The sequence below is a fragment of the Oncorhynchus gorbuscha genome, linkage group LG24 (assembly GCF_021184085.1).
Source record: "Oncorhynchus gorbuscha isolate QuinsamMale2020 ecotype Even-year linkage group LG24, OgorEven_v1.0, whole genome shotgun sequence".
Classification (NCBI taxonomy): Eukaryota; Metazoa; Chordata; class Actinopteri; order Salmoniformes; family Salmonidae; genus Oncorhynchus; species Oncorhynchus gorbuscha.
Genome location: NC_060196.1, coordinates 56508109 through 56527596, shown reverse-complemented (window position 1 = coordinate 56527596; position 19488 = coordinate 56508109). Strand labels below are relative to the sequence as shown.

General features: G+C 46.2%; 1 protein-coding gene across 1 annotated transcript in view; it reads right to left on the bottom strand.

Moving 5' to 3' along the window:
- The window catches only part of LOC124013419 (four and a half LIM domains protein 3-like), a 39444-nt gene that overhangs the window by 5495 nt on the left and 14461 nt on the right, over nucleotides 1-19488 (bottom strand). Inside the window, exons 2-3 of the mRNA XM_046327767.1 lie at nucleotides 9924-10084; nucleotides 3398-3572 (exon numbers count right to left, since the gene is read on the bottom strand). Coding sequence (XP_046183723.1) covers nucleotides 3398-3572; nucleotides 9924-10079 — 331 coding nt within the window. The 5' untranslated portion in view covers nucleotides 10080-10084. The remainder of the gene's footprint in view (nucleotides 1-3397; nucleotides 3573-9923; nucleotides 10085-19488) is intronic.

Sequence of the window (19488 nt, the reverse complement as noted above, 5' to 3'; positions counted from 1 at the left end):
ACCATCCAGTCTGACTTGCTGTAACACCATCCAGTCTGACTTGCTATAACACCATCCAGTCTGACTTGCTGTAACACCATCCAGTCTGACCTGCTGTAACACCATCCAGTCTGACCTGCTGTAACACCAGCCAGTCTGACATGCTATAACACCATCCAGTCTGACCTGCTATAACACCATCCAGTCTGACTTGCTGTAACACCATCAAGTCTGACCTGCTATAACACCAGCCAGTCTGACATGCTGTAACACCATCCAGTCTGACTTGCTGTAACACCATCCAGTCTGACTTGCTGTAACACCATCCAGTCTGACCTGCTATAACACCATCCAGTCTGACTTGCTATAACACCATCCAGTCTGACTTGCTATAACACCATCCAGTCTGACCTGCTGTAACACCATCCAGTCTGACTTGCTGTAACACCATCCAGTCTGACTTGCTGTAACACAAACCAGTCTGACTTGCTGTAATACCATCCAGTCTGACCTGCTGTAACACCATCCAGTCTGACCTGCTGTAACACCATCCAGTCTGACTTGCTGTAACACAAACCAGTCTGACTTGCTGTAACACAAACCAGTCTGACTTGCTGTAACACAAACCAGTCTGACTTGCTGTAATAACATCCAGTCTGACCTGCTGTAACACCATCCAGTCTGACTTGCTATAACACCATCCAGTCTGACTTGCTGTAACACCATCCAGTCTGACTTGCTATAACACCATCCAGTCTGACTTGCTATAACACCATCCAGTCTGACTTGCTGTAACACCATCCAGTCTCTGAGTCTGACCTGCTGTAACACCATCCAGTCTGACTTGCTGTAACACCATCCAGTCTGACTTGCTGTAACACCATCCAGTCTGACTTGCTGTAACACCATCCAGTCTGATCCTCTGCTGTAACACCATCCAGTCTGACTTGCTGTAACACCATCCAGTCTGACTTGCTGTAACACCATCCAGTCTGACTGTAACACCATCCAGTCTGACTTGCTGTAACACCATCCAGTCTGACTTGCTGTAACACCATCCAGTGCTGTAACACCATCCAGTCTGACTTGCTGTAACACCATCCAGTCTGACTTGCTGTAACACCATCCAGTCTGACCATCCAGTCTGACTTGCTGTAACACCATCCAGTCTGACTTGCTATAACACCATCCAGTCTGACCTGCTGTAACACCATCCAGTCTGACTTGCTGTAACACCATCCAGTCTGACTTGCTGTAACACCATCCAGTCTGACTTGCTGTAACACCATCCAGTTGTAACACCATCCTTGACTTGTAACACCATCCAGTCTGACTTGCTGTAACACCATCCAGTCTGACTTGCTGTAACAACACTTGCTGTAACACCATCCAGTCTGACTTGCTGTAACACCATCCAGTCTGACTTGCTGTAACACCATCCAGTCTGTAACACCATCCAGTCTGCTGTAACACCATCCAGTCTGACTTGCTGTAACACCATCCAGTCTGACTTGCTGTAACACCATCCAGTCTGACTTGCTGTAACACCATCCAGTCTGACTTGCTGTAACACCATCCAGTCTGACTTGCTGTAACACCATCCAGTCTGACTTGCTGTAACACCATCCAGTCTGACTTGCTGTAACACCATCCAGTCTGACTTGCTGTAACACCATCCAGTCTGATTGCTGTAACACCATCCAGTCTGACTTGCTGTAACACCATCCAGTCTGACTTGCTGTAACACCATCCAGTCTGATCATCCAGTCTGACTTGCTGTAACACCATCCAGTCTGACTTGCTGTAACACCATCCAGTCTGACTTGCTGTAACACCATCCAGTCTGACTTGCTGTAACACCATCCAGTCTGACTTGCTGTAACACCATCCAGTCTGACTTGCTGTAACACCATCCAGTCTGATAACACCATCCAGTCTGACTTGCTGTAACACCATCCAGTCTGACTTGCTGTAACACCATCCAGTCTGACTTGCTGTAACACCATCCAGTCTGTCTGATCCTTGCTGTAACACCATCCAGTCTGACTTGCTGTAACACCATCCAGTCTGACTTGCTGTAACACCATCCAGTCTGACTTGCTGTAACACCATCCAGTCTGACTTGCTGTAACACCATCCAGTCTGACTTGCTGTAACACCATCCAGTCTGACTTGCTGTAACACCATCCAGTCTGACTTGCTGTAACACCATCCAGTCTGACTTGCTGTAACACCATCCAGTCTGACTTGCTGTAACACCATCCAGTCTGACTTGCTGTAACACCATCCAAACATCCAGTAATAATATTCATACTTTATTTAAACTTCTGACTTTAAGCGTCCCCCACAAATAAACACTTCCTCCAAGTAGGTAATAAAAGTAGCCAAAATAAACAGCGAGCCATGCCTATGAAAATGAACATCAGATCTCTTAATTATTGCCTTTTGTTTTACGAGCTTTGGGAACTGAAATGTGCACGTGGGGGAGTTCGGCCAGTGCAATCGCAATTGGCTGCGTTTCTAAGAGGGGCGAGGAGGCAGTGTAGTGTTCAACTGCGTTAGACCATAGAAACAAGCCAAAACGACTACTCACTGCTCAGTTGTACAGAAACTGTGGAGAAATAACCCTCAACCTGCCCTGTCCAGATTGAATCCTGTGTCATTTCCAGCCCTGTCCTGTCCAGCCCCTGCTGGTGGTGCAACACTGCCATGCCGTCACAAAGACCGTTGGGCCAGAAGTCAACTGAGAGGTACTGTCTGTCAATTTTTTTAAATTTATTTTACCTTTATTTAACCAGGCAAGTCAGTTAAGAACACATACTTATTTTCAATGACGGCCTGGGAACAGTGGGTTAACTGCCTGTTCAGGGGCAGAACGACAGATTTGTACCTTGTCAGCTCAGGTGTTTGAACTCGCAACCTTCCGGTTAACTACTCCAACACTCTAACCACTAGGCTACCCTGCCGCCCCAAATGAGCAGACAAGCACAGTCACATCTAAGCTGTGTCACACCCAGCTCAACCACAAAAATACATTAGTCTGCGTCCCAAATGGCTATTCCCTACGTAGGGCACCACTTCTGACCAGGCCCATACGGCTATGCCTTCCGCGACAGCTTGTCAAAACTCCTATGTCTATACTTGCGTGACGTTGACTGAGAGAGAGAGCTGCTTAGTCAAAAGTCATGACAGTGGTTAAACGCCTGTCTGTGATAGGTGTGAGAACAGCAGTTGGGTAACTGAGGCCAAAGCAGGCCATTTTTTATGTCACGGCAACCATGACGGATAGGTAACCAGGTCAGCGCAGAACAGCTCGCTCAGCTCAGTAGGACGAAAGGGTGTTGTCATGTATCCCGGCACGTTTTTGGGAGTTTCGATGTTTCTGCTACTCAAGGGAAGCAGTAGCAGGTGTGGGTACCTGGCATGACGGTCTTGTCGCAGGCCACACACTTGGACGAGAACTCATTGTGGTAGCAGTCGTTGCACAGCAGCGCCTCCTCCTGGCTGGTGAAGGGCTCGTCCGCCAGCGAGCGGTCACAGCGCAAACAACGGAAACAGTGTTCGTGGTAGTGCCTGTCCTCGTAGAACAGCTCCTGGAGAGGGAAAGGGAGAAAGGTCATTACTGGTAATTACTGATAATTACTGTTGGGAAACTCAGCAGTAAAATGTTGGCAGTTAAATGCAACAACAAAACACATTATTTATAGAAAGCAAACTATTTTTTTTTTACACTGTAAACAAATACTATAATTTGTTTACAAGCATGATAGCTGTACTTTTAGTTTATGGTTGCTGCATTTCTCAACGAGTTCAAAGCATGTGAATGCATCCAAATGGTAATTAACACCGTTCCTACTTGATCATGAACACAGCATTATAATCCGTAAAATTGGGATTGAAAGACCATTCACATCAAGTGTGGTTGATGGGCAGAGATATCGGAGGTTGGGCTCATTCTAATATTTGGAATTGAATGATTTGAAAGGTATTAAACACATGGTAACCATTTTGATGTGGTCCATACCTTTCCAGATCTGATAACAAGGAGCTAGATTAGATCTGTTAACAAGGAGCTAGATTAGATCTGTTAACAAGGAGCTATATTAACAAGGAGCTAGATCAGATCTGTTAACAAGGAGCTATATTAACAAGGAGCTAGATTAGATCTGTTAACAAGGAGCTAGATCAGATCTGATAACAAGGAGCTAGATCAGATCTGTTAACAAGGAGCTATATTAACAAGGAGCTATATTAACAAGGAGCTAGATCAGATCTGTTAACAAGGAGCTATATTAGATCTGTTAACAAGGAGCTAGATCAGATCTGTTAATAAGGAGCTAGATTAGATCTGTTAACAAGGAGCTAGATTAGATCTGATAACAAGGAGCTAGATTAGATCTGTTAACAAGGAGCTAGATTAGATCTGATAACAAGGAGCTATATTAACAAGGAGCTAGATCAGATCTGTTAACAAGGAGCTATATTAACAAGGAGCTAGATCAGATCTGATAACAAGGAGCTATATTAACAAGGAGCTAGATTAGATCTGTTAACAAGGAGCTATATTAACAAGGAGCTAGATCAGATCTGTTAACAAGGAGCTAGATTAGATCTGATAACAAGGAGCTAGATCAGATCTGATAACAAGGAGCTAGATCAGATCTGTTAACAAGGAGCTAGATCAGATCTGTTAACAAGGAGCTAGATTAGATCTGTTAACAAGGAGCTAGATTAGATTTGATAACAAGGAGCTAGATTAGATCTGTTAACAAGGAGCTAGATTAGATCTGATAACAAGGAGCTATATTAACAAGGAGCTAGATCAGATCTGTTAACAAGGAGCTATATTAACAAGGAGCTAGATTAGATCTGTTAACAAGGAGCTAGATCAGATCTGATAACAAGGAGCTATATTAACAAGGAGCTAGATTAGATCTGTTAACAAGGAGCTATATTAACAAGGAGCTAGATCAGATCTGTTAACAAGGAGCTAGATCAGATCTGATAACAAGGAGCTATATTAACAAGGAGCTAGATTAGATCTGTTAACAAGGAGCTAGATCAGATCTGATAACAAGGAGCTAGATCAGATCTGTTAACAAGGAGCTAGATCAGATCTGTTAACAAGGAGCTAGATTAGATCTGTTAACAAGGAGCTAGATTAGATCTGATAACAAGGAGCTAGATTAGATCTGTTAACAAGGAGCTAGATTAGATCTGATAACAAGGAGCTATATTAACAAGGAGCTAGATCAGATCTGTTAACAAGGAGCTAGATCAGATCTGTTAACAAGGAGCTAGATTAGATCTGTTAACAAGGAGCTAGATTAGATCTGATAACAAGGAGCTAGATTAGATCTGTTAACAAGGAGCTAGATCAGATCTGATAACAAGGAGCTAGATCAGATCTGTTAACAAGGAGCTAGATCAGATCTGTTAACAAGGAGCTAGATTAGATCTGTTAACAAGGAGCTAGATTAGATCTGATAACAAGGAGCTAGATTAGATCTGTTAACAAGGAGCTAGATTAGATCTGATAACAAGGAGCTATATTAACAAGGAGCTAGATCAGATCTGTTAACAAGGAGCTATATTAACAAGGAGCTAGATTAGATCTGTTAACAAGGAGCTAGATCAGATCTGATAACAAGGAGCTATATTAACAAGGAGCTAGATTAGATCTGTTAACAAGGAGCTAGATTAGATCTGATAACAAGGAGCTAGATCAGATCTGATAACAAGGAGCTAGATCAGATCTGTTAACAAGGAGCAAGATCAGATCTGATAACAAGGAGCTAGATTAACAAGGAGCTAGATTAGATCTGATAACAAGGAGCTAGATCAGATCTGTTAACAATGAGCTAGATTAGATCTGATAACAAGGAGCTAGATTAGATCTGATAACAAGGAGCTAGATTAGATCTGATAACAAGGAGCTAGATCAGATCTGATAACAAGGAGCTAGATTAGATCTGATAACAAGGAGCTAGATTAGATCTGATAACAACGAGCTAGATCAGATCTGATAACAAGGAGCTAGATTAGATCTGATAACAAGGAGCTAGATTAGATCTGATAACAAGGAGCTAGATTAGATCTGATAACAAGGAGCTAGATCAGATCTGTTAACAAGGAGCTAGATTAGATCTGATAACAAGGAGCTAGATTCGATCTGATAACAAGGAGCTAGATTAGATCTGATAACAAGGAGCTAGATCAGATCTGATAACAAGGAGCTAGATTAGATCTGATAAGCTAGATTAGATCTGATAACAAGGAGCTAGATTAGATCTGATAAAGGAGCTAGATTAACGAGCTAGATCAGATCTGATAACAAGGAGCTAGATTAGATCTGATAACAAGGAGCTAGATTAGATCTGATAACAAGGAGCTAGATTAGATCTGATAACAAGGAGCTAGATCAGATCTGTTAACAAGGAGCTAGATTAGATCTGATAACAAGGAGCTAGATTAGATCTGATAACAAGGAGCTAGATTAGATCTGATAACAAGGAGCTAGATCAGATCTGATAACAAGGAGCTAGATTAGATCTGATAACAAGGAGCTAGATCAGATCTGTTAACAAGGAGCTAGATTAGATCTGATAACAAGGAGCTAGATCAGATCTGATAACAAGGAGCTAGATCAGATCTGATAACAATGAGCTAGATTAGATCTGATAACAAGGAGCTAGATTAGATCTGATAACAAGGAGCTAGATTAGATCTGATAACAAGGAGCTAGATCAGATCTGTTAACAAGGAGCTAGATTAGATCTGATAACAAGGAGCTAGATCAGATCTGATAACAAGGAGCTATATTAACAAGGAGCTAGATCAGATCTGTTAACAAGGAGCTAGATTAGATCTGATAACAAGGAGCTAGATCAGATCTGATAACAAGGAGCTAGATCAGATCTGTTAACAAGGAGCTAGATCAGATCTGTTAACAAGGAGCTAGATTAGATCTGTTAACAAGGAGCTAGATTAGATTTGATAACAAGGAGCTAGATTAGATCTGTTAACAAGGAGCTAGATTAGATCTGATAACAAGGAGCTATATTAACAAGGAGCTAGATCAGATCTGTTAACAAGGAGCTATATTAACAAGGAGCTAGATTAGATCTGTTAACAAGGAGCTAGATCAGATCTGATAACAAGGAGCTATATTAACAAGGAGCTAGATTAGATCTGTTAACAAGGAGCTATATTAACAAGGAGCTAGATCAGATCTGTTAACAAGGAGCTAGATCAGATCTGATAACAAGGAGCTATATTAACAAGGAGCTAGATTAGATCTGTTAACAAGGAGCTAGATCAGATCTGATAACAAGGAGCTAGATCAGATCTGTTAACAAGGAGCTAGATCAGATCTGTTAACAAGGAGCTAGATTAGATCTGTTAACAAGGAGCTAGATTAGATCTGATAACAAGGAGCTAGATTAGATCTGTTAACAAGGAGCTAGATTAGATCTGATAACAAGGAGCTATATTAACAAGGAGCTAGATCAGATCTGTTAACAAGGAGCTAGATCAGATCTGTTAACAAGGAGCTAGATTAGATCTGTTAACAAGGAGCTAGATTAGATCTGATAACAAGGAGCTAGATTAGATCTGTTAACAAGGAGCTAGAACAGATCTGATAACAAGGAGCTAGATCAGATCTGTTAACAAGGAGCTAGATCAGATCTGTTAACAAGGAGCTAGATTAGATCTGTTAACAAGGAGCTAGATTAGATCTGATAACAAGGAGCTAGATTAGATCTGTTAACAAGGAGCTAGATTAGATCTGATAACAAGGAGCTATATTAACAAGGAGCTAGATCAGATCTGTTAACAAGGAGCTATATTAACAAGGAGCTAGATTAGATCTGTTAACAAGGAGCTAGATCAGATCTGATAACAAGGAGCTATATTAACAAGGAGCTAGATTAGATCTGTTAACAAGGAGCTATATTAACAAGGAGCTAGATCAGATCTGTTAACAAGGAGCTAGATTAGATCTGATAACAAGGAGCTAGATCAGATCTGATAACAAGGAGCTAGATCAGATCTGTTAACAAGGAGCAAGATCAGATCTGATAACAAGGAGCTAGATTAACAAGGAGCTAGATTAGATCTGATAACAAGGAGCTAGATCAGATCTGTTAACAATGAGCTAGATTAGATCTGATAACAAGGAGCTAGATTAGATCTGATAACAAGGAGCTAGATTAGATCTGATAACAAGGAGCTAGATCAGATCTGATAACAAGGAGCTAGATTAGATCTGATAACAAGGAGCTAGATTAGATCTGATAACAACGAGCTAGATCAGATCTGATAACAAGGAGCTAGATTAGATCTGATAACAAGGAGCTAGATTAGATCTGATAACAAGGAGCTAGATTAGATCTGATAACAAGGAGCTAGATCAGATCTGTTAACAATGAGCTAGATTAGATCTGATAACAAGGAGCAAGATTAGATCTGATAACAAGGAGCTAGATTAGATCTGATAACAAGGAGCTAGATCAGATCTGATAACAAGGAGCTAGATTAGATCTGATAACAAGGAGCTAGATTAGATCTGATAACAACGAGCTAGATCAGATCTGATAACAAGGAGCTAGATTAGATCTGATAACAAGGAGCTAGATTAGATCTGATAACAAGGAGCTAGATTAGATCTGATAACAAGGAGCTAGATCAGATCTGTTAACAAGGAGCTAGATTAGATCTGATAACAAGGAGCTAGATTAGATCTGATAACAAGGAGCTAGATTAGATCTGATAACAAGGAGCTAGATCAGATCTGATAACAAGGAGCTAGATTAGATCTGATAACAAGGAGCTAGATCAGATCTGTTAACAAGGAGCTAGATTAGATCTGATAACAAGGAGCTAGATCAGATCTGATAACAAGGAGCTAGATCAGATCTGATAACAATGAGCTAGATTAGATCTGATAACAAGGAGCTAGATTAGATCTGATAACAAGGAGCTAGATTAGATCTGATAACAAGGAGCTAGATCAGATCTGTTAACAAGGAGCTAGATTAGATCTGATAACAAGGAGATAGATCAGATCTGATAACAAGGAGCTAGATTAGATCTGATAACAAGGAGCTAGATCAGATCTGATAACAAGGAGCTAGATCAACAAGGAGCTAAATTAGATCTGTTAACAAGGAGCTACATCAGATCTGTTAACAAGGAGCTAGATTAGATCTGATAACAAGGAGATTTTAAGTAAATATTGAAACACCACCACTTTTGTTCCAGGTCAACCGTAGTACAAGAGAACACTGTTAACACACATTGCATGATTAATGTCTCACATTATGTTCTGGGTGAAAACTATATATTAATCTATTAGATCTGACACACGCGTAGGTTTTTACAGAACCACTACAGGGAATGGGACTGAGAAGGATGAGTGCTGTGAGTTGTGTGTGGAGGAGGATGAGGGCCAAAGCTAACAGAACCTTAATTTACTGCGAGCCCCTCCAAAGGGAGTCTATAACTCAGGGGTCACCCGCGCCCCGTGGCGCCTACGGGTGTTCCCTCCAGCCTTATGTTTTCATTTGACTCTAACTAAAAGACCTTAATGTCTGGCTGGAGGAATTCAAAGGGGATTTGCAGACGTCTGGGTATTCGATAAAGAGCAGGAATGTTATGTTTTCCAAAAACTCCATCTGCTCTTTAGAATCCACAAAAGATAACCACGAGGACAAGGACAAACACACATACAAGTGAAAACCTCAGACGAGACCGCACATACAGAAGTGTAGACAGGTAAAAGAAAACACCCACTAGCCACAACACACACACACACACACACACACACACACACACACACACACACACACACACACACACACACACACACACACACACACACACACACACACACACACACACACACACACACACACACACACACACACCTTGTATATTCTTACCCGTGCGTTGTGTGCGATGAGCTCCTTGCACTCCTGACATGTGTTGGCATACAGGCGGTCATAGCAGGGGATGCAGTGGGAAACGCCCTCCACCTGAATGTATTTGCGTCCGTACAGGGACTCCTTGCACTCACCACAGTCAAAACGGTCACTCATGTTGTCTGAAGTCAAACATCACAACCACAGTGAAATGGGTGTTAGCTGAGAGAAGGAGGAGAGGAATCAGGACAGCGCTGTGAGCATGTGAGGGCGGAGGGAGTAAAGGAGAGGGGGGCGAGAGAGAGAGCAAGGGAGAGAGAGAGAGAGAGGGACAGAGGGGAAAGAGAGAGGGACGGGGGACAGAGGGGGAGAGAGAGAGAGCAAGGGAGAGAGAGAGAGAGAGAGAGAGAGGGACAGAGGGGAGAGAGAGAGAGAGGGACGGGGGACAGAGGGGGAGAGAGAGAGAGCAAGGGAGAGAGAGAGAGAGGGACAGAGGGGAGAGAGAGACAGAGGGACAGAGGGGAGAGAGAGAGAGGGACAGAGGGGAGAGAGAGAGCAAGGGAGAGAGAGAGAGAGTGAGAGAGGGACAGAGGGGAAAGAGAGAGGTACGGGGGACAGAGGGGGGAGAGAGAGAGAGAGGGACGGGGGAGTGACATGTTGACCAGATCGAACATGCATGTTGATTTTGTCCCCCCACACCAGACGCGATCAGAACAAGTAAGGTTGAAATATCAAAACGAACTCTGAACCAATTATATTAATTTGAGGACAGGTCGATAAGCAAACATGTATGGCAATTTAGCTAGCTTGCTTGCTGAAATGCACAATATCCTCTACTCCGAAAATTAATCCACAGGTAAATGCTAAACTGAGTTTTAGGAGATGGGAGTTAGAGAGAGAAAGAGAGAGAGAAAGAGAGAAAGAGGGAGGGAGAGGGAGAGAGAAAGAGGGCAAAAGAGTAAGAGAGAAAGAGGGCAAAAGAGAGAGAGAAAGAGAGAAGGAGAGAGAAGGAAGGGGAGAGAGGCAAAGAGAGAAAGAGAGAAAGAGGGAGAGAGAGAGAGAGAGAGAGAGAGAGAGAGGAAAGAAAGGAAGGAAGGAGAGAGAGGCAAGGAGAGAAAGAGAAGGAAGGAGCAAGAGGCAAGGAGAGAAAGAGAGAGAGAGAGTGAGAGAGAGAGAGAAGGAGAGATAGAAGGGAGGGGAGAGAGGCAAGGAGAGAAAGAGAGAGAGAGAGAGAAAGGGAGAAAGAGAGAGAGAAGGAAGGAGAGAGAGGCAAGGAGAGAAAGAGAGAGAAAGAGAGAGAAAGAGAGAGAAATAGAGAAGGAAGGAAGGAAGGAGAGAGAGGGAGGGAAGGAAGGAGAGAGAGAGAAAGAGACAGCGAGGGAGAAAGAGAGAGAGAAGGAAGGAGAGAGAGGAGACAGCCAGCAGATACAGGGAAATTAGTTAGAGGGGGAGGGAGACGGATGGAGAGAGAAAGAGAGAGAGAGAAAGAGAGAGAGAGAAAGAGAGAGAGAGAGAGAGAGAAGGAGAGAGAGGGAGGGAAGGAAGGAGAGAGAGAGAAAGAGACAGCGAGAGAGAAGGAGAGAGAAGGAGAGCCAGCAGATACAGGGGAAATGAGAATGAGTTAGAGAGGGGGAGAGAGAGAGGAGAGAGAGAGAGAGAGAGAGAGAGAGAGAGAGAGAGAGAGAGAGAGAGAGAGAGAGAGAGAGAGAGAGAGAGAGAGAGAGAATGAGAAGAGAGTTAGAGAGGGAGAGAGAGAGAGAGAGAGAGAGAGAGAGAGAGAGAGAGAGAGAGAAAGAGAGAGAGAGAGAGAGAGAGAGAGAGAGAGAGAGAGAGAGAGAGAGAGAGAGAGAGAGAGAGAGAGAGATGAAGGAAGGAGAGAGAGGGAGAGAAGGAAGGAAAGAGAGGAGAGAGCCAGCAGATACAGGGAAATTAGTTAGAGAGGGAGAGAGAGGGATGGAGAGAGAGAAAGGGAGAGCGAGAGATAGAGAAATAGAGAGAGACAGCAGATACAGGGGAAATGAAGGCCTATTAACTTTTATTGCTCTCTGATTAGAGATGAAGATAGAGAATATAGGTTTTAATGGGATTGAACTCTCACACACAGTCTAGTAATGTTTGTTTTGTTATCAATAAGAACCCCATTTGGATCTGTGATTGTTTTCATGTTCTGTGAGAACATGAAAACAAATGATGTGGAGAGAGCGAGAGAGGGGGATATGCGTCAACAGCAACCTTGGGAAAATCCTCTGCATTTTCATTAACAGCAGACTCGTACATTTCTTCAGTGAAAACAATGTACTGAGCAAATGTCAAATTGGCTTTGTACCAAATTACCGTACGACGGACCACGTATTCACCCTGCCACTCTAATTGACAAACAAACAAACCAAAACAAAGGCAAATTGGCACGAGGGTCTGCTATACAAATTGACGGAAAGTGGTGTTGGGGGAATAACATACCACATTATAAAATCCATGTACAGAAACAACAACATTTCTTTCCACAGGACCATGGGATGAGACAGGGAAGCAGCTTAAGCCCCACGCTCTTCAACATATATATAAACGAACTGGCGCGGGCACCAGAACAGTCTGCAGCATCTTTCCTCACCCTACTAGAATCTGATGTCAAAGGTCTACTGTTTTCTGATGATCTGGTGCGTCTGTCACCAACCAAGGAGAGAATACAGCAGCACCTAGATATTCTGCACAAATTCTGTCAGACCTGGTCCCTGACAGACCTGGTCCCGGACAGACCTGGGCCCTGACAGACCTGGGTTCTGACAAACCTGGGCCCTGACAAACCTGGGCCCTGACAGACTTGGGCCCTGACAGACTTGGGCCCTGACAGACCTGGGCCCTGACAGACCTGGGCCCTGACAGTAAGTCTCAGTAAGACAAAAACAATTGTGTTCCAAAAAAGGTCCAGTTGCCAGGACCACAAATACAAATTCCATCTAGACACCGTTGCCCTAGAGCACACAAAAACTATACATACCTCGGCCTAAACATCAACACCACAAGTAACTTCCACAAAGCTGTGAACGATCTGAGAGACAAGGCAAGAAGGGCTTTCTATGCCATCCAAAGAAACATAAAATTTGACATACCAACGAGGATCTGGCTAAATAGAATTATTTCACTATGGTCTATTTATTGCCCACCTCCCCACTCTTCCCGAAAACAAGCAGGTCCAGGGGCTCTGTTCACAAACACAAATAGACCCAACAGAGCCCCAGGACAGCAACACAATTAGACCCAACCAAACAAAAAGATAATTACTTGACACATTGGAAAGAATTAAAATAGAGAAAACTGGAATGCTATTTGATCCACAGAGACACAGTGGCAGAATGTCAGGACTTCTGCAGAAGTCGGTCCCTCTCCTTGTTCGGGCGACGTTCGGCGGTCGACGTCACTGGCCTTCTAGCCACTGCTGATCCACTTTTCATTTTCCATTTGTTTTGTCTTTGTCTTACACACCTGGTTTCACTCACCCAATTAAGAGTTTAGTATTTAACCCTCTGTTCCCCATGTTTGGTTGTGAGCGAATGTTTGTTGTATTTGTGGTCTGTATTGTGGGCTTGGATTTATCTTGTATTTTGATGACTTTGAGTAAAGTTACTTTTATTCACTCATCTCTGCTGTCCTGCGCCTGACTCCTCTGCACCAGCTACACATAGACCCTTACACAGAATACCTGACCACTGTGACTGACCCAAACTTAAGGAAAGCTTTGACTATGTACAGACTCCGTGAACATAGCCTTGCTATTGAGAAAGGCCGCCGAAGGCAGACCTGGCTCTCAAGAGAAGACAGGCTATGTGCTCACTGCCCACAAAATGAGGTAGAAACTGAAACGGAGAAGGGGTTGGATCTGTAGCTTTTCCTATGGAACAGGAAGGGCAGATATGGTCCATTAGGATCCACATTGGCAACATTACAAATGGCACCACATTCCCTTTATAGTAGTTCAAAGTAGTTCACCGCAGGAATTACACGACTGCCAGAAGGTCTCAAGAGTTTAGGCATCACCGGCTCAAGGAAACAATGTCAGGAACATGGCATTGACAGAGACTAAAGGCAGACACAAATGTTTCTCTTGGAAGCCGTTTCGTTTATAAAATTTTCCCTCTTTTCGGGGCAAAGAATACCCTTGAACTGCTTTCAGAATTTCAAAAAGTGTGGAGTGAGGAGGAGGAGGAGGAGGAGGGTTGTGGGTTCAGCGATGTGCAGCTGAGAAACAGACGGTGGGGTTTTTTAAAGTGGGAGTGAAGTGACGGCCCTGGGGGTGAAGGGTTCAGCAGCCCCCGCCGATCAGACAGAACTGACGTCACAGCCTTACAGGCTCCATGTCAAAGTGGCGACTGAACCCAGGAACAGGCTGCGTTCCAAATGGAAACCCTATTTCCTATATAGTGCCACCCATTTTGAACCAGGGCCCATAGGACTGTGGTCCAAAAGTAGTGCACTATGTAGGGAATAGGGTGTAATTTGAGATGCAGAACCTGGTGCTCCTAATGAAGCTGACTGCATTTCTCAGAAATGCATTTGCAGGGGAGTGTCTTGATATGGAACGGGGAGTGGGGGTGTCTTGATATGGAATGGGGGAGTGGGGGTGTCTTGTTATGGAACAGGGGTGTCTTGATATGGAACGGGGAGTGGGGGGGTGTCTTGATATGGAACGGGGGAATGGTGGGGGGTGTCTTGATATGGAACGGGGAGTGGGGGGGGTGGGGAATGGTGGAACAGGGGAGGGGGGTGTCTTGATATGGAACGGGGAGTGGGGGGGGGGTGTCTTGATATGGAACGGGGGAGTGGGGGGGGTGTCTTGATATGGAACGGGGGAGTGGGGGGGTGTCTTGATATGGAACGGGGGAGTGGGGGGTGTCTTGATATGGAACGGGGGTGGGGGGATGTCTTGATATGGAACGGGGAGTGGGGGGGGGTGTGTCTTGATATGGAACGGGGAGTGGGGGTGTCTTGATATGGAACGGGGAGTGGGGGGGGGGGATGTCTTGATATGGAACGGGGAGTGGTGGGGGGTGTCTTGATATGGAACGGGGAGATATGGAACGGGGAGGGTGTGTCTTGATATGGAACGGGGAGTGGGGGGGGTGTGTCTTGATATGGAACGGGGGGGGATATGGGGGGGGGTCTTGATATGGAACGGGGGAGTGGGGGGGGTGTCTTGATATGGAACGGGGAGTGGGGGGGGGGTGTCTTGATATGGAACGGGGAGTGGGGGTGTCTTGTATGGAACGGGGAGTGGGGGGGGTGTCTTGATATGGAACGGGGGAGTGGGGGGTGTCTTGATATGGAACGGGGAGTGGGGGGGGGGGGGGTGTCTTGATATGGAACGGGGAGTGGGGGGGTGTCTTGATATGGAACGGGGAGTGGGGGGGTGTGTCTTGATATGGAACGGGGGAGTGGGGGGGATGTCTTGATATGGAACGGGGAGGGGGGGTGTCTTGATATGGAACGGGGGGGTGTCTTGATATGGAACGGGGAGTGGGGGGGTGTCTTGATATGGAACGGGGGAGTGGGGGGGGTGTGTGTCTTGATATGGAACGGGGAGTGGGGGGGTGTCTTGATATGGGGGGAGTGGGGGGTGTGTCTTGATATGGAACGGGGAGTGGGGGGGGGTGTCTTGATATGGAACGGGGAGTGGGGGGGGGTGTGTCTTGATATGGAACGGGGGAGTGGGGGGTGGTGTCTTGGTATGGAACGGGGGTGTCTTGAGTATGGTGTCTTGATATGGAACGGGGAGTGGGGGGTGTGTCTTGATATGGAACGGGGGAGTGGGGGGTGTGTCTTGTGGGGGGAGTGGGGGGTGTGTCTTGATATGGAACGGGGAGTGGGGGGTGTGTGTCTTGATATGGGGGGAGTGGGGGGGTGTGTCTTGATATGGAACGGGGGAGTGGGGGGGGGTGTGTGTCTTGATATGGAATATGGGGGAGTGGGGGGTGTGTGTCTTGATATGGAACGGGGGAGTGGGGGGGGGTCTTGATATGGAACGGGGAGTGGGGGGTGTGTGTCTTGATATGGAACGGGGAGTGGGGGGTGTGTGTCTTGTATGGAACGGGGAGTGGGGGGTGTGTGTCTTGATATGGAACGGGGAGTGGGGGGTGTGTGTCTTGATATGGGGGGAGTGGGGGGTGTGTGTCTTGATATGGAACGGGGAGTGGGGGGGGGTCTTGATATGGAACGGGGGAGTGGGGGGGAGTCTTGATATGGAACGGGGGAGTGGGGGGGGTCTTGATATGGGGGGAGTGGGGGGGAAATCAACCATTGCCCATGAAAGGAATCCCATCCAACAGTTGATGTTTTGTTTTCCAGGTACTGAGGTAAATGTGCTGGGAGCCACAAGCTATTTGCATCTGGTCCAGTAAGTAGTCATCTCAGCAGTGAGTGGGATTTACGTGCCGTTAAAATGAAGAGCCTCAGACTTTATTTAACATTCTGAGCCCCTGTTAAAACACCATGACAAGCAAACAAGAAAGAAGAGCTTGTGAAAGAACAACTCCTGTTTTATCCACCTTATTTGTCTATTTTTTTATTATCAAGCAACTGAAACTTGGTTGAGTAGCCCCTTTACAAAAATGTCATAGCAGCAGAGCATTTGGAAAAAGGGGAAAATTCAGTCATATCATTTCTCATGAGCAAGACTGCATCAGCCTGAAGAGGGTTGAGGCTTTGCAAGATCAAAGACAAAATGGACGGAACACGAAACAGACACAACTCCGTCACACTTTCATGTCTGTTTCATGTCTGTTTATTGTCAGAGCAGTGGAAATCAGCTTGACTTCCCCAGCTAATGTCTCTCAGGTTTATATTCTGGTCCATACATCCCTCGGATCACCACTACACTGATACAATGGCCGTTCTTCCGGACATAGTTCCTCCTTCTACAGCTCTCTGAGGGGTCCCGGCATGACATCTGCAAATACATTCTTTGTACTCCAGCTGTTGTGTCACCGAGCACAGACATTATGACATTCCTTTCTACGAAAGTCATACCAACAACAAAAAAAGACAAGGGAAAAGGATATGTCCGAAATACAAAAACCACGGCCTTTCTGTTGGATGATCTAACGCTATTGAGTCTACCCTCCCACAGACAATAGCTTTGTTTCAGCTCATTTATACAATGGTCCAGACTGGGTCTTCTGGTATAGTAATAACTACTGTACTACAAAGAGTCTCCTGAGGGGGAGATGACTGACCCTGAATGAGCCACGTCAGTGGTTCATCATCACTATGACTGGGGGTTGAAATAAACATGGACGTGACCTGGGTATAGAGGGAACGCCTCAAAGATATATGGAGAATAATAAAGAGAATTGACTGAACAACACGCACGCACGCACGCACACACACACACACACACACACTGGCTGGCATCATTGTTTTCAGCCACAGATGGGTTGAACAAATCCTTCTACACGTGTCTTTCTTCCAACCAACTGTGTCTTTCTTCCAACCAACTGTGTCTTTCTTCCAACCACATAAAATGTATCTGTGTCTCCGCGTTGCGCTCCCAGTGAGACGTTAAGTCAAACAAAAAGCCATCAGAGGGAGACTTGTTTTTCTCTCCTAGCACACTGCTGTTATAACTCTGCATTTCACACTGGCCAGGAGTACACATGGGGTATTCTTCAGTGATAGTACACATGGGCTGGCTGGTAAAAGATTAATCGGAGTCATTGACTCTGAAGGCTTTGTACTGTTAGCCAGACAGCAAAACTCTCTCTCTCTCTTCGTCTTCCACATAGTCCAACGACAGACCAGGCCGCCTCTCCCTGTCTCACACATGGCCCAGCGACAGACCAGGCCGCCTCTCCCTGTCTCACACATGGCCCAGCGACAGACCAGGCCACCTCTCCCTGTCTGACACATGGCCCAGCGACAGACCAGGCCGCCTCTCCCTGTCTCACACATGGCCCAGCGACAGAACAGGCCGCCTCTCCCTGTCTCACACATGGCCCAGCGACAGACCAGGCCACCTCTCCCTGTCTGACACATGGCCCAGCGACAGACCAGGCCACCTCTCCCTGTCTGACACATGGCCCAGCGACAGACCAGGCCACCTCTCCCTGTCTCACACATGGCCCAGCGACAGACCAGGCCACCTCTCCCTGTCTCACACATGGCCCAGCGACAGACCAGGCCGCCTCTCCCTGTCTCACACATGGCCCAGCGACAGACCAGGCCGCCTCTCCCTGTCTCACACATGGCCCAGCGACAGACCAGGCCGCCTCTCCCTGTCTCACACATGGCCCAGCGACAGACCAGGCCTATCTGAACTTGTTTTCTTTCTAATCTAACTTTTTATTCAGAGTGCAGAGCCAGTTGGAAGTGTCTGAGCCTTGAGTCTCACGGGATGGCCTCTGCCATGAGACCAGGGAGGTTCCCTGTCTGCCATGAGTTAGTTCGACAGGAGGCCTATCTGAACATGAGTTAGTTCGGGAGGTTCTCTCTCTGCCATGAGTTAGTTCGGGAGGTTCTCTCTCTGCCATGAGTTAGTTCGGGAGGTTCTCTCTCTGCCATGAGTTAGTTCTGGAGGTTCTCTCTCTACCATGAGTTAGTTCGGGAGGTTCTCTCTCTGCCATGAGTTAGTTCGGGAGGTTCTCTCTCTGCCATGAGTTAGTTCGGGAGGTTCTCTCTCTACCATGAGTTAGTTCGGGAGGTTCTCTCTGCCATGAGTTAGTTCTGGGGGGGCTCTCTCTGCCATGAGTTAGTTTCGGGGGGCTCTCTCTACCATGAGTTAGTTTCTGGGGGCTCTCTCTGCCATGAGTTAGTTCTGGGGGGCTCTCTCTGCCATGAGTTAGTTCTGCGGGGGCTCTCTCTGCCATTAGTTAGTTCTGCAGGGGGCTCTCTCTGCCATGAGTTAGTTCTGGGGGCTCTATCTGCCATGAGTTAGTTCTGCGGGGGCTCTCTCTGCCATGAGTTAGTTCTACGGGGGCTCTCTGCCATGAGTTAGTTCTGCGGGGGCTCTCTCTGCCATGAGTTAGTTCTGCACGGGGGCTCTCTACCATGAGTTAGTTCTGCGGGGGCTCTCTCTGCCATGAGTTAGTTCTGCGGGGGCTCTCTCTGCTATGAGTTAGTTCTGCGGGGGCTCTATCTGCCATGAGTTAGTTCTGCGGGGGGCTCTCTCTGCCATGAGTTAGTTCTGCGGGGGCTCTCTCTGCCATGAGTTAGTTCTGCGGGGGCTCTCTCTGCCATGAGTTAGTTCTGCGGGGGCTCTATCTGCCATGAGTTAGTTCTGGGGGCTCTCTCTGCCATGAGTTAGTTCTGGGGGCTGCTCTCTGCCATGAGTTAGTTCTACGGGGGGCTCTCTCTACCATGAGTTAGTTCTGGGGGCTCTCTCTGCCATGAGTTAGTTCTGCGGGGGCTCTATCTGCCATGAGTTAGTTCTGCGGGGGCTCTATCTGCCATGAGTTAGTTCTGCGGGGGGCTCTCTCTGCCATGAGTTAGTTCTGCAGGGGGCTCTCTCTGCCATGAGTTAGTTCTGCGGGGGGCTCTCTCTGCCATAAGTTAGTTCTGCAGGGGGCTCTCTCTGCCATGAGTTAGTTCTGCAGGGTTC